The sequence below is a fragment of the Ictalurus punctatus genome, chromosome 3, assembly GCF_001660625.3.
Source record: "Ictalurus punctatus breed USDA103 chromosome 3, Coco_2.0, whole genome shotgun sequence".
Taxonomy (NCBI): Eukaryota; Metazoa; Chordata; class Actinopteri; order Siluriformes; family Ictaluridae; genus Ictalurus; species Ictalurus punctatus.
In genome coordinates, this window is record NC_030418.2 from 31,658,941 (window position 1) to 31,679,653 (window position 20,713).

The window sequence follows — 20,713 nt, forward strand, 5'->3', positions numbered from 1 at the left end:
AAGAAAGATATCTTACAATATGTCCAGCTTGTAAATTCCTGAGGAGGTTGTAAATACATGGTTGGAGTGTCTAGGCTTAAGATGGGGACTCTTGTGTCAGTGTTGCAATTAAGCAGACCTGTTCACTGGGTGCGAGTCTGCCAACAACTTGCCCCCACTGGTATTCCAACTCTTCAAATTATAAATGGACCACAATGGAGTGATTTTGGCTTCATTTCAGTACACTTCAGCTGTTAATTTGAATCCAGAGGAGTGGATCCTTCTTGCCACACAGTATCATCATTGGGGTTTGCCCCACTTGCATACTCAGTGGTCCCTGGCTGGAGATCATAAAAATCAGTGGAATTCCTGTCTTGACCTCCACGTGTTTGTTTTTTGTATTTGGGTCATGACATCAGTCCTACATTTGAATCAGGTGGTTCAACAAAGTAATAGGAAACATATTTACATTCATTCTTTCAATTGCATTGTACCTGCCAAATCAGGAACAGGCATTTAATAAAAATAAATAAATAAATCACACAAAAAAAAAGTCTTATCGAGCTTAATGAGACCATAAGTCATTATTTATCTGTCAGCTTTCACGGCTTTCCCACACTTGCGGTCAAATTGAAAGGACTCTGGAGTGTGATTACTCGAGTCTCTGAAGATCTTTTACACTCCCCTCAAAAGCATTCCAGAGATGGTGCAGACTCGTGTCCGCATTTGTGCCACTGGCCTGTCCAACTTGGATTAGTTCAGCGCAGCCTAACAGAGCTTCTCTGACCAATTTATGGTCTGTGTGTTTTGGCTCATCCTGCGGGCTGAACCACAGAGTTAACTCAAGCAGTTCACAGAAAACCTCTCTTTACTCAATTCCTGTGAAATATCAGAAAGGAATGCCGCATAACTGACATGACGGCATGCTGTATTTGTTTATTGGACACGCTGTATTGGCTCACTGTGGGGTGAAAACACTCCTCCCATGTTACGTCCGATCCCAAAGCGCTAAATCTCGGCGATCCTTGTTCAAAAACAAGCTCGCCTGAAATGTTGTTATTCACACGTTCTGAACACATACGCCTGGCATTCTGTTCATTCTTTTTATTTGCCTAACAATACAAGAAAGAGAGAGATGAAAGCACAACCTGATCGTTTGGTCAGGGACTGAAATGATACAGCTGCTTATTACAGCTGACGATGATGAGTAGACCACCAGAGTTGTGACAACTGATGTAGCTGCCCCCGGGGTGAAACAAAGGTTTACCTATTACACAAGCAATTTCATTGCTTTTCTAAACATGTTGCCAAGACAGTGGGAGTTGGCAGTTTGCTCCTTGTTTATTTTTATTTTTTTCCAATTCCTTTTTCCTCCCCTCTCAGATTTTGCACGGATTAAAAAACAGGGGGCGGGAGGGGAATTGGGTGGGGGTCGGGATGGAATAAGGAGGTGGAGGCCCACAGCTTCGGCTGAAGGACTCCTGGGCTTTTTGTGCTCTCTATGAACTGCCAGTGAGCTAATAAATTCTTTCAGCTTCTCACCGCTGCATTCGCGGATATCCCCCCAAAGATTACACACACAAATCACTAGTGTGGTGGAGGCTGCAGGGAGGGCCCAAGCATCATGGAGGGGCCTCGCCCCAAAAATGAGCCACACATAACCCAAAGGAGGACCAGAAAGAAGGGGGTTGCTGGGAGTCAAATGTTTTATAATTGTTTGTAATGCAGTAGTCAAGGAGGGAGAAAGGGGGGCGAGAATAAAAGAGAGCTGGAGCAAGAGGGCATGGGGGTAACTGGCTCCCATATGGAGCGAGCGAGATAGAAAAGGAGAGAATAAGAAAGAGAGGGACAGAAAGGGACATGGGGGGCCTGGCTTTAGGCCTGGCCCTACGCTGGCTTTTAAAAAAGGAACATAATTAACTTCTAGATTCTTTGTGCTCCCCATCTGACTTGCAGGGAGGAGATGAAAGGGGCTTGCTAAGCCTGGCATTCCACCCCAATTATAAGAAAAACGGCAAGCTCTACGTCTCCTACACGACGAACCAGGAGCGCTGGGCCATCGGCCCTCATGACCACATTCTTCGTGTGGTCGAGTATACAGTGTCCAGGTAACAGTCAGTCACTTACACACTGCTCACATCTCAGACTGACCAAGTTTGAGGGGTAGGAGGGAAATAAAATTGGTTTAATGATTGTTATTAAATGTTTCAGGATATGTGTGGTTTTGAAGCCAGGTTTTTGGCTGCCAAGGGTGTTGTAAAGTATTTTATGACAGTGATGGATGTTTTTATAGAGATTTAATGGCAGTGCATAATTAAACAATTTCATTGACTGGAATTCTTTTCTGCTGCATTGCAAAACATGCAGCAGTTAAGAAAGGAAACTTTAGTTTAATTATTGCATTTTATGACTAGTCTCAAAGCTGAAGCACATCAATATTGCAATCAAGAGTGATATATTTCATTCAACTATACAGCACTCAAGAAAATAGAAACTGTGAATCATTAAAAGCTTTTGAAAGGTTTGAAGGTTTTGCAGTATTGGTATTTATACTATTGTACAGTCCCGGCAAATAAATATGCAAGAGGTAATAAATTCATAAATTGTAAATTCATTTCTCAGGAATTTATATAAACTTTATAGAAAAAATAAAGTTTGTCATGAGGAAAGAATATAGTCAGATCATTTGGCACAGAGAGATAATGGTACTTGATGAAATAGACTTAGAGTATATTGAATGTTCTCAATGTTTCTCTAAAGGAAAAACCCCAACCAGGTGGACACTAGGACCTATCGAGTCTTAATGGAGGTTGCTGAGCTCCACAGAAAGCACTTGGGTGGGCAGCTGCTTTTTGGACCTGATGGGCTTTTGCATATCTTTCTGGGTGATGGGATGATCACTTTGGATGATATGGAGGAGATGGACGGATTGAGGTGATTCTACCAAAAATGTACAGCTGGAGCATCAGCTTCTAGTACTGGAGGGTCACAGTAACACATAGCAAACCCTTACATATGATAGAGCATTGAAAACACTAATCCTCACATTTTTTAAAGCTCTAAAACCATACGATCAGAATCCAACATTTGAGTAATGAGTAGTGACCTGTCAGTGTAGAATGTGTTTGACCTTGATATTAGCTACGTTCCTCTGATTCTGCCAACCTACTAAGAGAGAGATTTGCTGCTGCAGTGACTTCACTGGATCAGTTCTGAGGGTGGATGTCGACACGGAACAATGCTCCACTCCCTACGTCATTCCAGGGGACAACCCATACTTCAACAGCACCAACCAACCACCAGAAATATTCGCCCATGGACTGCATGATCCTGGCAGGTGAGTGACAGTATGAGGATGCTTCAGAAACTTCCAGAGTACAGAGCAGGTCATAAATATAATATGGAGAACTACTGAGGTTTGGTATAGTCTATTCTCTAGAGCAGTGGTCACCAACCCTCCTCCTTGAAACTTACCTTTCTGCAGGTTTCATCTCCAACCAAAATTTAACACACCTGTTTTAGTTGATCAAGAATTTCTTAAGGCAGTGATTAGATGGTCAGGTGGGCATGATTATGGTTGGAGCAAAAGTCTTCAGGAGGGTAGATCTCCAGGAACAAGGTTGGTGACCACAGCTCTAGAGCCATCTGAATTAAAGACATGGTTGCTTTCTGATGTTTGCTTTGGCTACTATTGCTATCTTACTGCTATATACTTGCTTCAGAGAGAACGGTTACATTTTATAATCTCTAAAATAATAGGTAACTATAAAGTAGTCTGTAACTGTAGACAGCTGACAAATTAAAGGATCCGGTGGCTCAGTTATGCTGTGGGGGCATTCATTTATTGTGATGGCATGGTTAGGCTTGACTTCTCTGCTTAGAGGGAAATGTCACTGTAAATCAATTCAAAGTTCTTCTGACTGATCACCCTTAACCTATGATGAAACCTTTCTATTCTGATGGGCGTGGTCTTTTCCAGGATGACTCCACCCCCATCCACTTGGCATGAGGGTTCACTGATGAGTATTAAAATCATGTAAATTATATGTTATGGCCATCACACTCACCAGATTTCAAGTGAACATAAAACCTATGGAAGATTTTGGAGCAATGTGTTAAGATAGCGCTCTCCACCGCCATCATCAAAGCATTAATTGATGGAAAAATCTTTTGAAAAAACAATGTTCAACCCTCCAGGAATTTTCCAGAGATGAGGCCAAGGCATACTGAAGCTGTTCTGGCAGCTTAATCATTTGTCATCTGTAGGTTATCATCAAAAACTTTTCGCTTTCTGCTACAGTTCTGCCTTCAAATTCATAGAAACATTGAGGACTGAGTACAATAATGCCAAACTGAAACCAAACTTTTTTTTTTTATGGAAATTTATTCACAGCAGATTTAAATGAAAAATAAAAAGATTTTAGGTTACAATTGTTAGCTATATTGCCTCTGTAGTGCCAGTGAAAAACCAAACAATTGTATATTTGGCACCATCCAAGTTTTGCTTGCTTGATTAAATTTCAATAATCAGAAATTGGGGTTAATCAGAATTCCACTGGTTTTATATCAACACTACTATAAGCGGAATATTTCACCCAGCTCTAATAAGTAATACACGCTGTATTCCTGCCATTGCCTAATAGCTGCCCTAATCAACATCCTGTCTTAGGTGTGCAGTGGATAAACTTCGCATGGACACCAATGGGAGCCTCCTGATCTTGTGCACTGATACGACAGGAAGAAACACAACAACAGGGAGGATCCTGCAGATCAGCAAAGGAAAAGATTATGGTATGTCTATCTATGGTATGCCTATAGTAGAGCTCTTAACTAGTTTTCATGTCTTTATAACCACATTAGCATTATTCAGGAGTCAAACCGTCTCTCCATCACCACTCTTTCTAAAATAGTTCAGCGCTTTAATTTCTCATTTCTAGGATACAATAATACATTCTTTCAGAATGTGATGATAAGGCCTTTGAGGCATCTCCAACTGTGGAGAAGAAATGAAGAACATAAATACTTGCAAATCGAAGGGGTTATGTAGTGTTGCCAGTGGAATGCACGTTTGTGTTCTTGAATATGATATATCGTTGTCAGACACAATTAACATGTAGATGGTGCTTTGGCACAGTTCAGAACAACCCATATGGTTGAGAGCTTAATCAGTACCAGAAGATCTGAAGAATGTTATTTCCTTTCAAATCTAAAAATTAGTTGTCTTAGATAGCTACATTTCTGCCCCCATGGGCAATGTTCATTCTAGCATATGGCCCCATCCTAGTATATTCCCCTCCAGCACATGCCCCAAAGAAGGTCTACTAAATGTGCAAATTACAGGTCCTTTTACACTATTAAAACATCACCATGCTGAAAGTATAGGTTCATTAAACAGCACTGAGTAGTTTTACAACACGCTGACTGCAACATTATAATACTGGCCATTCCCAAAGTGGCTATAACTTATGTTGCTATACACACTCTCTCAAACACACAGTACACAAACTCTTGTTAGAAACTGGACTCTCCCTCACACAAGCTGGATGTTAATGATGCCATTTTGTGAAAAGGAACACAGTCAGCTACACATAAAAAAAAAAAAATGAAAAAAAAGTTGTATTTAATGTTCCCAAGCCATGAGTCATTAAAACCCTCCTCCACTGGCATTCAGAAAGATTGTTGGAAATACGGCATATACGTTCTTGTTTTTCAAGTAGGCAAAAAGTGTCTTTGTTAAAGTCTTGCTATGATATAGTGTGATATAATAGCAGAACGCAAAAGGTTTGAGCAGCTTCTTTCCATTACAATGCAGAACTTTTATGTCTTTAGAGTTATGGCCTATAACAGTATATAAGTATGCAGAATTTTATTTATATATATATATATATATATATATATATATATATATATATATATATATATATATATATATGAACATTGGTACGCTGTTGCTTTTCAGATAATTAACGTGATATATTTGTGTGGTTCTTTTTCCTAGAAAATGAACCCTCTATTTTTGACTTGGAGTCTATTGGTGGTGCTCTCCCTGTTGGTGGATTCATCTACAGAGGCTGTCAGTCAAGAAGGCTCTATGGAAGTTATGTATTTGGTGACAAAAATGGGTAAGATAATTAAGTCCAATGCTAATTTTGAATGTGTTACATGTTTGCATAAAAAAAATAACTCAATTAAAACAGATCTCCTTAGCCTTTTCCTATGTGGTGATTGTAACCAAGGTTTAGGGAGTTAGCTCTACAGTCATCTGTATGATTACAGATGTCAAGTGACATCTTTCCGGTGGTTTTGCGTGTCAAAGTATACACATTTCCACCCAACCCATAGAGGAAAAGGGATTATTTTTTCAGTGAAATTGAGATTGTGTCATTTGTTCACAACCACATATCATTAACACTTCACACTAACACTAACACAACTGTTGTGTTTCTCAACTTCTACATCTACTAATTCTATATAACATTAGAGAATATTATAAGATGCCTACTTTACTTAAAAATGACTTTTTCTCTAGTTGCTCTTAGAAGCCACATTTTGCACATGTTAAATCTGTTCTCAGTGGCATGATGATGAAATTTGCACCATGTTGGTATTTCAGAAACCTCAGAATACTCCAGAGGCCTGCTGAGGACCGGCCATGGCAGGAGAAGCCATTCTGCGTCGGAAGTAGCAGTTCATGTGGTTCCACATTAGTAGGCCACATCCTGGGGTTTGGAGAGGACGAACTAGGTCAGTTTAATTTCTGTTTAGATAATCATTCTGATCACTGTTGAGCATGTAAGGGGTTTGAGATGCAATAATAATCTGATTATTATTATTATTCAGGACCTTGCTCATTAGTCCGGATTAGCGTTTTTAAAATAATAAAAAGCCTTGGATACAGGATGTTGGATACAAATGACTTGGTGGCAAAAATGAGTCAAATTTTAAAAAGACATCTCAGTGATACAGAACAGGGATTGCCGGGGTCATAGCGGAAAGCCAGCTACTACTCCAAAATACCTTTCCTCCATGGCACATTCCATTATGACAGAGTACTTTAACTTCCTGGCACATGACTTCCTGTCTCTCTCTCTTTCTGCTGACAGACGATATGACCAAGATTCAAAGGTCAGAACGATTTGTCAGTGACTAGGGTTTCCATTTGCAATTACCTTCACCAACCAAACCACAAATTTAACCTTACACCCAATGATAACAGCCTCTGTACTCTCTTGAACTGTCATTTATCTGGACCGTGTGCCAAGTTCAATAACGTAGTTCCTCCATGTCAGAACATAGAGATTGGATCGCAGGCCTCACTGGAAATCAAACCTCCAAGTGACTCACAGCAAGCCTGTGTTTCATCATTCTGTACAATCCCACTTGACCTCTTATCACAGGGGAACATGAACTACTTGCTCCAAATGCCTAGAACAAGCAGAGCAAGGCGCTATCCTTTTGCCATCCAAGCAGTGGAGGTCTACAAGGGATGGCAATATACTCTTTGTTGCTCAGACATGAGAAGGTTTCATTCAAAATGTTTGAGACTTGAAAAATGCAGCTCTGCAAGCTAGAGAACTCACAAAACCCCAATTCTAAGGATCCATTTGATCCTTGATCCACAGGAACATGGTGGAGGGAAGACCATTTTATTTGACTAGATCACAGGTGGATCAAGGGTGTTGGGAACAAGAAAAACACTAAATTATGCAGGTACTCCTGGAGCAGGGTTGAGAACTTCACATAGTAGATGAAGCAAGCCTTGCACTCATCAGATTCTCATGGTTTCCCAATCGTACTTTTCACCAGGTGAGGTCTACATCTTGGCGTCCAGCAAAAGCTTAGCCATGCCGTCACACACTGGGAGGCTCTACAAGCTGGTGGACCCTAAAAGGTACAGAAAGTTTTAATCTTACAAAGCTCTTTCCACTCTTGTGTCTGGATGGTAGCAATCTTTCAAGATCCACTAAACTGCAGAATTTGTTTCCAAACATCTGGACACTTCTCCACCAACTAAACAAGCTCTATAAATATTAAAGTACCCTTGTATTTACAAGGTAGCAGAGCTACAGGTTTCAATCTTGAGCTTAGGTTACTGTCTGTGTGCAGTTTATGTGTATGTTCTCTCCATGGGCTTCCTCCAGGTTCTCTGGTTACCTCCCATTTCCAAGAAAATACCAGGAAGTGAAATAGCAAGTCTATTCTATGGTGTGAATAGGTGTGTGCATGGTATACTGTGATGAACTGTCATCCTATCCAAAGTCTATATTGCCATCTCACAAGCAATATTTCTAGGAGAGGCTCAGGATCCTCTGCAATCCTGACCTGAATAAAATGGTTACTTAAGATGAATGAATGAATGAATGAATGAATACTTGTCCCAATGTTAAGGTTTAGTATAGACTTTGAAACTGCATAGAATTAGAAATGGAAGCACGAGCCCATCCATGGTAGGTTACAGAGGGGGAAAAAATCTGCCTTAAAGCAACATAGTCAGCAATGTTCAGCACTAATACCTCTGCCTTCATTCCACAAATGTGAGCCTGGGCCATTTCAGCATCCCTCTGACGTAATGTTAAATTATTGTCTTGTGAAATAAGACTCTGGTTTCTGTCCACCACTCATGTTCAGTGATCGCCTGTGTATTAAGCTTACAACAAGAAGAGCGGAATGAGAGTTTGGGATTATTGTAGCTTTTTTGCATTCTTTAGCTCTAAGTACATCATACTCTCTGTCTCTCTCTTTTTCTTTCTCTTGCATGCACACACACAAGGACTGTACCCCTTTAAACAAATCATCACGCAACTGCCGGCCTCAGCCAACACAAACCTCAGCCATAATTGGAGAGTAAGCATACCATTTCCAAATGTTAGTGTAATGTGTTTCTAACACCAACACTGTCAGTGCAGTTCAGGCATCACTGGTTAACTGGGGAGCATGTGTGGTCTACTGAGGATATTTTCCGAGCTTTGACGAGACTTGCACACCTGTCATCGACAGGAGGGATGTTTTCCTTATAACGGCAGAGAACATTCATATGTCAGGGAGTGTTCAGAACTGAATCCACCTAAAATCTACCAGATACCATCAAGGTTCTTGCTGTTCTCAGGTTGATGTGACTAATACAGCAGGCATGAACTTCTTCCTGAAAGTCTCTTCCTTACTGAAAATATATTTATCATTTTTCCAGCAAAACTTTTTTGAATTGTTTGTATCAAACATATTATAGGGAACATGCTAATGATCAAATCATTTCTCCGCTCTTGCTTCTACAATATATCTTCTTCACTGAGACTTTCTCTCAGCAGGTGAGGATACTCTAGAAGCTAAAGAAAATACAGTTATGCCTCATTTTAACATATCCCAAAACTGAATTCTTGAACCATTTTTGTTTTGTCGGAAACACAATCAGAACCAGCGCTTTTATAAATATTCCTAGGCAATGACAGTGCCACCCAAGTCTAACTCAATTAATTATGCAACAGATGTTTCCTCCTTGCCCAGGCCCCTCGCACTCTCTTTTTTTTAATTTATGTTTTCTGGTAATGCTGCATTTTTTCCAATGAACAATACTTTCCATGATTGATTGGGGTTGTTTAGTCTGTAGGAACTACGGTATTGGGTGTGCTGATTTACACACCCTGTCAGTTAACGGGATATCATTACCAAACGACGGAGAGCAGATCACACCACTAACCTCGCTTGAACCGTCATGACGGGTGGTCTCGCATTGACGTACCTGCGACTTCTTAGCGTTGTAAACATTCTGTGTCTTTGATCTTGCATCTGTCAGAATTGAAGGGCTTCAAAACAAACACATCATGTTTTGATTTCGATCCGCTGTGTTGTTTTTATCGAGCAGTGAGGCTTCAGTAACATGAGTGGGGGAACGTATCACATCTAATCAAATGTGAGCAGACTTATTTAGATGTGCTGAGTGCTTTACGAGAATGTTCACTTGCACTTTTGACGTCGAGGACATACCTGCTGTGCGAGAAAAACCCCTTTAATTCCATTTCTGACAGTTCATAAATTGACTCTCCCCTTTTAAGCCCAGTAGGAAGTCTATTAGGTCAAAGGCAGTGGAAAGCCTAGATGTTTTGCTCAAGTTTCCTGCCTTCCTGCTGTTGAAATATTTTTCTTAATTTCATTAATCTACAAAGCAACGCAATTTTATAAAAAAAAAAAAAAATCTGCAAAGCAACAAAGAAGCTAATAGCTTTTTTGTTTTCCCATCTAAGTAATTCTAAACTCCTAATAAGCAGTCAGCAGCCTGCGGTGGGTCCTTTTTGGTCACTAAACCTTACAATGGAGCCTTAGAGCATACTGTAAAGTAAAACATAGTATATAAAGCATACGTTTCGTGCAGACTTTGCCCTTTCAGTGTATTGGATTTCAGTGCTGAGCTCTTGTGTTCTGAATGGGCTTTTTATAAGCCTTTTAATGAAGTACTTTCGTTATGGAAGCCACAAATCACTTCAGGGCTTTCTCTACAGGCTTGGAGGTATGCACGTGTGTGTGCACAAGTGAGCGAGAAAGCCAGGGATGTGTGAAAGAAGAAGTAGGATGCAAATACGTATAAAAACTGTTCACATTTTCTGGTTCTATAACCCCTAATTCTTTGCCAAAGACCCCTTTATTTGACTTTGTCTCCTAAATCTCACAAACTCTCCACCACGTCCTTCCCTTTGACAAAGCCCTTTCTCAGTGTCACTGAATGGCCTACAGCTACAATACACAGTAAATTTTTCTGACACAATGTACTCACAAAGACTGCCGGACAATAGCGAGAGATGACAAAAAAAGGATAGAGGGACTGCAGCGAGCAGCGTGACGAAGCTCATTCTGGCATGGATGATGTATGTAACTCCCACAGTACACCCCACTGCTTGGATAACTCCACTGTTTTATTGTCAATTTCAGCAAGTTAAATCCCAGGAAGTAAAACTGTCTTCTGAGAAAAATGCACGTGTTGTGGGACTCCTAGGTTTTTGTATGTGTATATTCTCAATGGCAATGGGAAAAGATAATCCATTCTGTCATGAAGGACTCTGCATTGATGCACCAAACATATTTACAGCTTTATATACGTAGGTTTATGCATCAGCTATTCATTTAAAAAAAAAAAATACTACAAATATTTGATGAAAAATAAACCCTACGTGCATTCTACTATCCCTATGTTACACTAGTAATCAACAAGTCAACAGACAACCATTAATTTTCTATATACAGTACAATACGAGAGACTGAGCTATGATTACAGCAACATGACAATTTTAATGCATATTTTCTTAATTCTATTCCAGTTAAGTATGATCCATTAGAGTGACAAATCCAAACGTTGGCACAAGTGATTCAGTCCAGTTAGATGTATAGTCAGACGTTTCTTCTCTTCCTCACTCACAATTTTATTTCCTCTGAGCAATTAGTTCCCACTTTGCTGTTACAGTACACATGATGTTTCATTCAAAGTGTATAGAGACATTACAAAGAAAATTCAATCTTGGAAGGGAATAGAAATTGCTGGTGCTGCTGGTGAGTGTACAGTACAGTTAGTTTGCTTTGCTTTTCTGACAATAAAGAAACCTATCACATAACATATATGTCAAGCAACCAATTTTAAAACTAATGAGGGCAGTATTTAATTTGTGTTTACCCAGTAATTTAGAAGATTTAGAAGCTATATATAGCTACTACGGTTGTCATCAGGGAAAAATCATTTGGACAGCGCACACACCCACTAGAGACAAACTACAAGCAAAATGAGTGGCTTGTCGCTTAATAGTGCGAATGTAGAGTTCGTGTTTTTCATAGTAGATTTGAATAAAGAAAATGTTTTAAATAGAACAATGGGTCATACTAGAAAATGCCTAGTGTAGGTTATTGAAATAAACAAATCAAGGTCACAATGAAGTTGAAATTAAATGTGAGACAGAGTTTTCCACTCTTAATACGCATTGGATTCATCACCTCCTGGAATCTTTTTGTTAGAGGCTCGTAGAATACAGGACCCTTACTACTACAGGTACTGTAAGTTTCCAATCTGTACTAGGATCAGGATACTCAAAGGGCCGGACAAAAAGCATCCCAGCAGCTGATGTGTTCAGCCTCCTATTCAGTGCGGAGGAACGGCAGGCTCCAGGAAGGCCTTAAACTAATAAGCCATGGCCCGCCTTTAATTTATCAGTCTGTGTTTTATGCAAGTGGCCTCCCAGAGTTGATACATTCCCACAGTGCCTGTTGACCCAGCTGCCTTTGTCGAGGGCTGCAGCAGCAGGTGTTGTTTTCACGGCCACCCTGCCAGTAATGCAAACTGTTTAGTAGCGGCGCTGACCCCCGCGTCATTAACGGCGTTAGCCCAATCCTCCGGGGAACCACCTCTTTCTCTCCTTTCTCTTCCTCTCTCGCTCTTTCTTTTCCACCCTCCATCTCAGTTTCTTTCCCCTTATTTCTCTGGCTCTTTTTTTTTGTTTTAACAACGTACAGCCTGTCACAACAGCACAAAAAAAACGAGTGCGGATGAGAGAAAGGGGAGAGTTGATGCGGGTGGTGAAAGCAGCGGTGGGAAGCATGGGAACTACCCCCTGCTACCCCCTTCAGATCCCCTCCACCCCACCCCACCCTTCGAATACAGCCTGCCAGAAGCCCCTTGTTACCACCCTACTCCTGCCATCAGTCACTGAGGCTGTCAGGCTGGTTCCAGCATCCCACACACACACATATACACTTAAGTCATGAAATCCTCAACCCAAAAGTGAAGGATTCTTAAACATTTCGTCGCATTAGAACCAGGGGAGTGCTAACTTGTAGAGAAAGGCCTAAATGGTGGCTTGCTTTCAGTTTTCCACTTTCCTCACATGCTGGCCACCTCACTTTCCCAGGCACCACTCCCAGTGAAACACACAGGATGTGAACTAACTAAGTGCTCTTCAGCCTGTTCCTCATAGTCACTGCTTCAGCGGAGTCCAATTACAGTGTACGAGTGTGTGTGTGTGTGTGTGTGTGTGTGTGTGTGTATGTGTGTGCCTGTTGGGTATGTCAACAGGTCTGCCCGCTCAGTAATAGACAGCCTTGAAGAGATTCGCCTGGCTCATTAGCCGGTGTGTGGAGGCATTAGGTTGTTTGAAGAGCTGCAGCTCTCACAGTTTCATTAGTAGCTACTCAGCGTGATGGCGAGGTTTCGCCTTCGAGCCCCATTACACACAAAACGGTACTGTTTCCACTTCCAGATGTTGCTAGGCCAAAAGAAACGTGCCGTCATCCATCATATGAAGTCTTCTTTGCTAGCAATAATAATTTTCTTTCCATGCTTGCACGTTTTCGCGTCTTGAGACAGTGAGATGTGTATCCACCCTGATCAATATGTGTCTCAGGGTGTTCATTTATCATTGCTTAAGTAATAAATAAAGCACTTGGTGGTGTGTTGTTATAGGAAAATAGCAAATGAGGGTGGTGTGATGCAGCCCGACACAAAGCGGAGTTGCTCTTACCACCCCGAAGTTGATTATTTTCCAATATCAACACATCCTGAAGTTGGTTAGTTCCTGTTATTCTTTACATTGTAACAACATCACTTTTTTTCTCACTATTGAAGTTAATCAAACAAAAAAATTGCCCATTCATGCTGCCCGTTCATGTTGCCAAAAACCTCAAAGCACAAGTTCTTGGAAAACTTAGTTACAGCTTTACTTCTGACTGGGCTGACATTGGAGACGTTTCAAAAGTGTTAAAGAAACCTTCCTCACAGAAAATGTCACCATATCAATGATTATCATCAGCAACCATCCATCCATCCAGTTTCTGTACCGCTTATCCTACACCTGTTCACGGGGGAGCCTGGAGCCTATCCCAGGGAACTTATGGCACAAGACAGGGGACACCCTGGACAGGGCACAATTGCACACACATTCACACATTACAGACAATTTGGAAATGCCAATTAGCTTATAACGACTTGGGGCGGAAACCAGACTACCTAGAGAAAACCCCAGAGGCACAGGGAGAACATGCAAACTCTGTACAGTTGTTGTTATAGAAACAACAATGTGTTAGAAGAAGCACATTCATATTATCTTGTGATTTGCAGCTGCAATACTGTTGGTAGATCAACTGACCAATCAGATCTGAGAATTTAACAATGCTGTGGTATAACAATTGATCATCGCTGGGAGGAATCTAATCCTACAATCCATTATTTCTCGTGTTGAAATGATTCTTAGTAACAGTGTGGTGAACAGTGTGTGATGTTCAGTGTGTGATGTTTCTACAGACCTCAGGTACCTAAGGAATGCAGGCGACCGGTGGAAGCTCCGGAGATGCTGAGCAGCTCCTGTTCTCGGGAATGCAGAAATGGCCACTGCACTCCCACCGGAAAATGCTGCTGCAACAATGGCTGGGAGGGTCCCTTCTGCTTAAGAGGTGAGACACATACAGACACACAAATGCCCTTACATATCATAATTAATACTGGTGTTAAGCGAAAGGCACGGAGAAACACAGTCTTCTGCTCATCCTTCACAGCTAAGTGTGAACCTGCATGCCGAAACGGTGGCGTCTGCATCGAACCCAACAAGTGCTTCTGTAAGGAAGGCTTCTCCGGGGCGCAGTGTGAGAAAGGAGAGCAAGGTGTACAAGAAGATCGGGACAAAGATGGCATTTTGGATCACATCATTGACATGACATCATATCTGCTGGACCTCACTAGTTACATTGTCTAGATAGGGCAGGGAGACAGAGCTCCTCTACTCCGGTCTGAAGGCCGAACTTTAAGGAGGTGTTTTTGAGGGTTTGCCTTCAGTACACCAACACCCCCAACCTCCAACTGCATCCCATCTTCATTACCACAATCATCACCAACTGCCCATGTGGTGGACCATCATTGGTCAACTAATGCTGGTATTTACTCCCAAATTTGGTTGATGCATTCAAATTCCTGTTGTTTGGGTAAACCACATGGACTCATCCTGACATTTAGCAGGTTCCTTTTTTTTTTCTAAATTAAATTATTGACAAAGATCCCACACTGAGTTTCAGTGCAAATAATAGCTATTGGTTCAGAATTATATTTGCATATTTAATGCGCCACATTTCTGATACACAAGCACTGTCCCATGTGTCATGTTACACATCCATACACACATAGTGATACGAGTGGGTGTCCAAGAGAAGCTCTTTGACAATGCTAAAGTGTCCAGCACTCTCAGTGCTTTAGCTATGTCTTTGCTGTGTATACTTCAGGACTCAGCCCTTATTCCTGCTTCTAAGCTTTGCCAGTGAAAAGGACCCTTCAGATGCCTCACATCACTGGACTCACAATCTAAGCTCAGTTTGGACAGTCTGTATGAAATGGCTATAAACCGATTGTGCAGACAATGAATGACAAATCTACAAAACCAAGACCTATAATCAAGGTTCACTCTGGGAAATCAAATGGACAGTCTACCTGACTGAAACTTGCCACAGGAAGTCACAATGACCCTGGATCCATAACCTCACACCAAAGGCTTAGCCGAATAACCAATATGATTTAAAAAAAAAAAAAAAAAAAAAAAAAAAAATTGTATGTGCAAACAAAACATTGTATCTATTCATTTGATAAATCTCAGTTTATCCCACTCATCATCAAGATAATAAAAAAAAGAACTGGTAAAAATACATAATGCCAGTGTAATTCCAGCAATATACATGGAGTTACTTAGTTGGGACTTGATGCCAGTTTATTTAAAGTTTGGTCTAGGCCATTCATAACTCTTGCAGAAAAGTCTTAGTAAAAAATCAACTCTAACCTGACGACGGCTGCAATCGGTGTGTACTTTGTATAACGGAAAAGTTGCAAATCACAAAAGTTTTTTGACAGTCACTTTGATTCTGATATTTCTACCGATTTTCTGATATTCTTCATGACCATGCACGCTGCTTTTGATATAAATAATGTATCATAGATTTACATACATTTCATTAGATTTGTGTACGTTTTTGTTGTTCCTGTTTGAACTTCAGCAAAGAAACAAGCTAGCTTTGTATAAATCTTGTATGTACAACCATTTTCACAGCAGTATTTTTTTAGCTACTTACACTGCCACGAGTATAAAAGAATATAATATTAACAAATAATAGATTACCATCATTCACTGGGATCTTTTTTTTTTTATTCATCAAAGATCCATGTGTCTTTTTTTTTTTTTTTCTTCAATCACTGAATGGTCTTCAGTTAACAGTGTCAAAAGGGAACAAGCATAGTGCTGTACATTTCCGATAGTACTGTACTAAGATAAGTACTACTTAGCTTTGCAAAGTAATATAGTATTACTATTGTTTCAATAGAGGAAGTTTTATTTTTTTAAGTGTAATAATATATGACCGGGGAGAATATTACTAGAGAGCAGTTTTACATTAAGCCTATGGATTCACAATGTGTATTTTTTTTTCCACAAAAACCTTTCCTGATTTCTTTTTCATACGTAGGAAAAAAAAAAAGCTATCGTAAAAACATATCTGGATTTCATTTTGATTCAGTCGTGAGATTATTAGAAGGCATTTATCTCTATAAAAAAGTCGCATTTAACATTGATAAACGATGCAAATCGGTGTTTTTCTTTTGATAATGAACTATTGTACTGAGTATAGGAAAAAGAGGCCTAAAGGCAAAAACAGGAGAATGTGTAATCATATACTCTAAGCATGAGTCACCAATAAAATGAATGATACCGCCAATGGAACATTCCACATTGCAAAAAGACTGTGTGATTATCCTGACTGATTAGAGGTTCTCCCCATCACAAGCTGACAATGTAAACAGATTTGACACTTGCATGTAATACAGAAAAACCTGATTTCATACTTATATAATACATAAAACTTGTTTTAAGGCCATATTTGTTCAACCTATTGCTACTCAAATTGCATTAATTCATCACTGATGAACTCGAACTTGATTTTTGTACACTATTGACCACCTCTAGCGTCACACGTCACGGAAAGTGGCCAGTCAATTTCACTAATTCACTTCAAATATATATAAAGAGATGGAACGTTGCTCTACTACATTTACTCAGAGGAACCGATGCCTCTTATTTGATTACGTAAATCAGGATCAGGATCACGTGTTATTTAGTATACCGTCTCAATAGTCGCCCTTCTTTCTGCTCTCAGTGCCGCTGAGAGTGTTACGTTCTTTTGAAGAAGTACACTAACGACAGTATGTTGTCTTCGATGTGAAACTGACTTCACTGCTTTTCCGTAAATGTAAGGAATCTATGCTGTAAGTCTGTTCTGTAATATTAGCACTTAATGTGAAACTTGCATTGGAGCTGCTGGGAAGGTGTCATGTGAATAGAGTAACCCATTTTCTTTTGTTTTGTTTTGTTTTGTTTTACTACATTATTTAAGTAGTTATGCCATAAACTTATTTAAGTTGTCTGCAATGTTTGTTCTGTTTCATGTGAAGAATTTGATCATGTATTGTAAATAAAACTAGGGCTATCTTGGTGTCTTCCCCAAAGTTTCATTATGTTTATTAAAGTGTATAGCATGTTTTAAGAAAAAAAAAATAGATTCAAGACTGTTTTTTTCCCCCCTCAATACACTCAATGGGTGACTGGGCAGTAAAGTACACAAATTCGCATCTAGAGACAGGAACAGAATACATTGTGATTCAGTAATGCGAGTTATTATTGATGAAAGCATCAACCGAGGACTGTTGAATTCTCAATTGTGATTAATCAGATGATATTGAATCATTTTCCATGACAAAGCAAATCACAGGTTTATACTAATGCATGCAATATTGTTTCTATAGAAACAGCATACACATGGACACAGTTTCTTAAACATATATAATAGGGAATATGGTGAAGGGGAGGTTTATATACAGCTGGTCTCATTAATTTACATACACCTTGTAGAATTTGCAAAATGTTAATAATTAATAATAATAATAATAATAATAATAATAATAATAATAATAATAATAATAATGAGAGATCGTTAAAATTGCATTTTGTTTTTTTATTTAGTACTGGCTTGAATAAGCTATTTCACATAACAGATGTTTACATATAGACACAATAATAACTGAATTTACACAAATGAAACATACGCTTTATTCTTAACACTGTGTCGTTACCTGGAGGATCAACGACTGTGTTTATGTTGTGTGAGAGTTGTTCATGAGTCCCTTGTTTGTCCTGAACGGTTAAACTGCCGACTGTTCTCCAGAGAAATCCTCCAGGTCCTGCATATTCTTTGCTTTTCAAGCATCTTCTGTATATTTGACCCTTTTCCAACAGCGGCTATAGGATTTTAAGATCCATCTTTTCACACCGAGGACAATTGAGGGACTCGTACACGACTATTACAAAAGGTGCAAACATTCACTGATGCTCAAGAAGACAACACGATACATTTAAATCCAGGGGGGTGTAAACTTTTGAACAGGATGATCGGTGTAAATTGTTATTATTTTGTCTTCTGGGAAACATGTAAATATCTTATGTAGCTTCTGAAGGGCACTACTAAATGAAAAAAAAAAAGATTTGTAAACAAAATAATAATAATGTACACTAATCATCCTGTTCAAAAGTTTACACCCCCCTGGATTTAAATGTATCGTGTTGCCTTCTTGAGCATCAGTGAATATTTGCACCTTTTGTAATAGTTTTGCTGACACAGGTGTAGTGATACAGGTGTATCAGTGGCACAGGAAACAATGCACATGTAGATGAAAGAAACTATTCCAGTAAATAGAACATACTGGAAGAAATTTGTGACAGGCCGTCAAGATACTGAAGCTGAAACGAGGCTGGCGTCTACAACAGGACAGTGATCCAAAACATACCTCACAATTCACCATGAGCTACTTTAAGAAATGTGAAGTCAAGCTTCTGTAATGGCCCTCACATTCCCTGACTTTAACATGATTGAAAATGTGAAGGTAGATCTTAAGCATACTGCGCATGCAAGATGGCCCAAGAAGGAAGAATATGTGGGTGAAACTTCCTCAGACAAGAACAGAAATACCTTTCTTTTTAAAAAATAGTTTGGCGCAGAGGTTGTGTTTACTTCTTTTCATTTTAAAAGTCAAAAAAATTGTCCAGGGGTGCCTAAACATTTACATACAGTTGTAAGAGATAACAAACTTGTTTTGTGGCCATTCTGCAACATTACAATGTAACTGTAAATGGATAAAAAGCATGATATGTCATTTTTTTTTAATTAAATAAGTAAGTAATTAAATAATACGTGACAAACTGTGCAGAAATAATCCATTCCAGGGTAATGTGATACAATAAGGAATAACACTAAGTGTATTATTTTCATATAACTGCATGATCTGGAGTGTGTTATTCCGCTTATACCACAGCCACGTTTAATTTACTGATGAATGAAACATCAGGCATTTTAATAGTTTGAAGTTAGATTTGATTTTGTTGAACGTCAGAGAGACAAGTTAGTTCCTATTATCACATAAGTTACAGTCACAATAAACAGGCATTCTCTCGCCAGCCATTCTCTCTCTCTCGCTCTCTCTCTCTCTGTCTTTCTCTTTCTCTCACTTTCTCTCTCTCTGTCTCTCTCTCTGTCTCTCTTTTGCTCTCTCTGTCTCTCTCTTTCCCTCTCACTCTCTCTCTGTCTTTCTCTTTCTCTCCCTCTCTCTCTCTCTTTCTCTCTCTCTCTCGCTCGCTCTCTCTGTCTTTCTCTTTCTCTCACTTTCTCTCTCTCTCTCTCTCTCTTTCTCCCTCTCTCTCTGTCTCTCTCTCTCTTTCTCTCTATCTCTTTGTTTCTCTCTTTCTCTCTCTCTTTCTCTCTCTCTGTCTATCTTTCTCCCTCTCTTTCACTTCCTCTCTCGCTCTCTCTCTCTCTCTCTCTCTCTCTCTCTCTCTCTCTCTCTCTTGCTCTCTCCCTCTCTCCTGCTTAAAAAAACAGCCTTTTTCTTTTACTTAAATGTGGGAAATTTTATAAAGGTCTATTGCTGATACAAAGTGCTGGCACCAGAGACACCGTCCATAAATAAATAGCACTCTTAAAAAAATAACAATAATAATTGTTTACTAACAAAAACATCACCACATCACCAATTGTATAATTTAGTTGTACTTTGTTTGAATTCATACACATACACATACATTCATTCTAATTCATACACATACATTGTATTTTATTTTAATTCATACACAACACACATTTTTTTAGGCGGGGTTTTGGACAATATACATTTTTTGTCAATGAAATAAAAACATTGTTTTTGGATGTCGACTCAGATTTTCATACCTGACTTGGTTGTTTCTATGCATGACTGAGCATAGATTATCTGAAACTGTGTCCACAACAGGTACAAGGACACACTGAGAGGGCTCAGTGTGCACACAGTGTCCAGCACACATAAATATTTTAGCATCCTGCCGCAAATATATCAGAGAATATTTCTCTGTGCAAACAAACTATTGCTTTACGTAGGTGCCCCTGGTGTCTGTTGTGGCTCAGTGCTGGGAAGTGTCTCATTTCTTGTGCGTCACTGGCCAAATTTCCAGCGAAGGTTTTTTTTTTCTTTTTTCATCAACGTACAGTGCACAGAGAGACGTTCAGAGGACGCCAAGGAGGCCACGGTGGCCGCTAGAGCAATATTTCAAAAAATGTTAATCCAGAGCTAAAACCCTGGACACTGAATGCCACACTCTCATACTGCCGCTACAATACCTGAAGAAGACAGAAGTGACCTCAGTCGTAAAAACTTTCC

The 20,713-nt window shown here is 39.7% G+C and overlaps 1 protein-coding gene across 3 annotated transcripts in view; it reads left to right on the forward strand.

Annotated features, from left to right (window-relative positions):
• hhip (hedgehog interacting protein) overlaps positions 1-17,466 on the forward strand; it is a 34,215-nt gene extending 16,749 nt beyond the window's left edge. For all 3 annotated transcript variants that reach the window (XM_017464590.3, XM_017464591.3, XM_017464592.3), the window contains exons 5-13: positions 1,936-2,087; positions 2,740-2,913; positions 3,173-3,316; positions 4,649-4,770; positions 5,978-6,101; positions 6,593-6,723; positions 7,786-7,870; positions 14,249-14,397; positions 14,500-17,466. In XM_017464590.3, the coding sequence (XP_017320079.1) occupies positions 1,936-2,087; positions 2,740-2,913; positions 3,173-3,316; positions 4,649-4,770; positions 5,978-6,101; positions 6,593-6,723; positions 7,786-7,870; positions 14,249-14,397; positions 14,500-14,696 (1,278 nt within the window). In that variant the 3' untranslated portion in view covers positions 14,697-17,466. The remainder of the gene's footprint in view (positions 1-1,935; positions 2,088-2,739; positions 2,914-3,172; positions 3,317-4,648; positions 4,771-5,977; positions 6,102-6,592; positions 6,724-7,785; positions 7,871-14,248; positions 14,398-14,499) is intronic.
• The last annotated feature ends 3,247 nt before the right edge of the window (positions 17,467-20,713 follow it).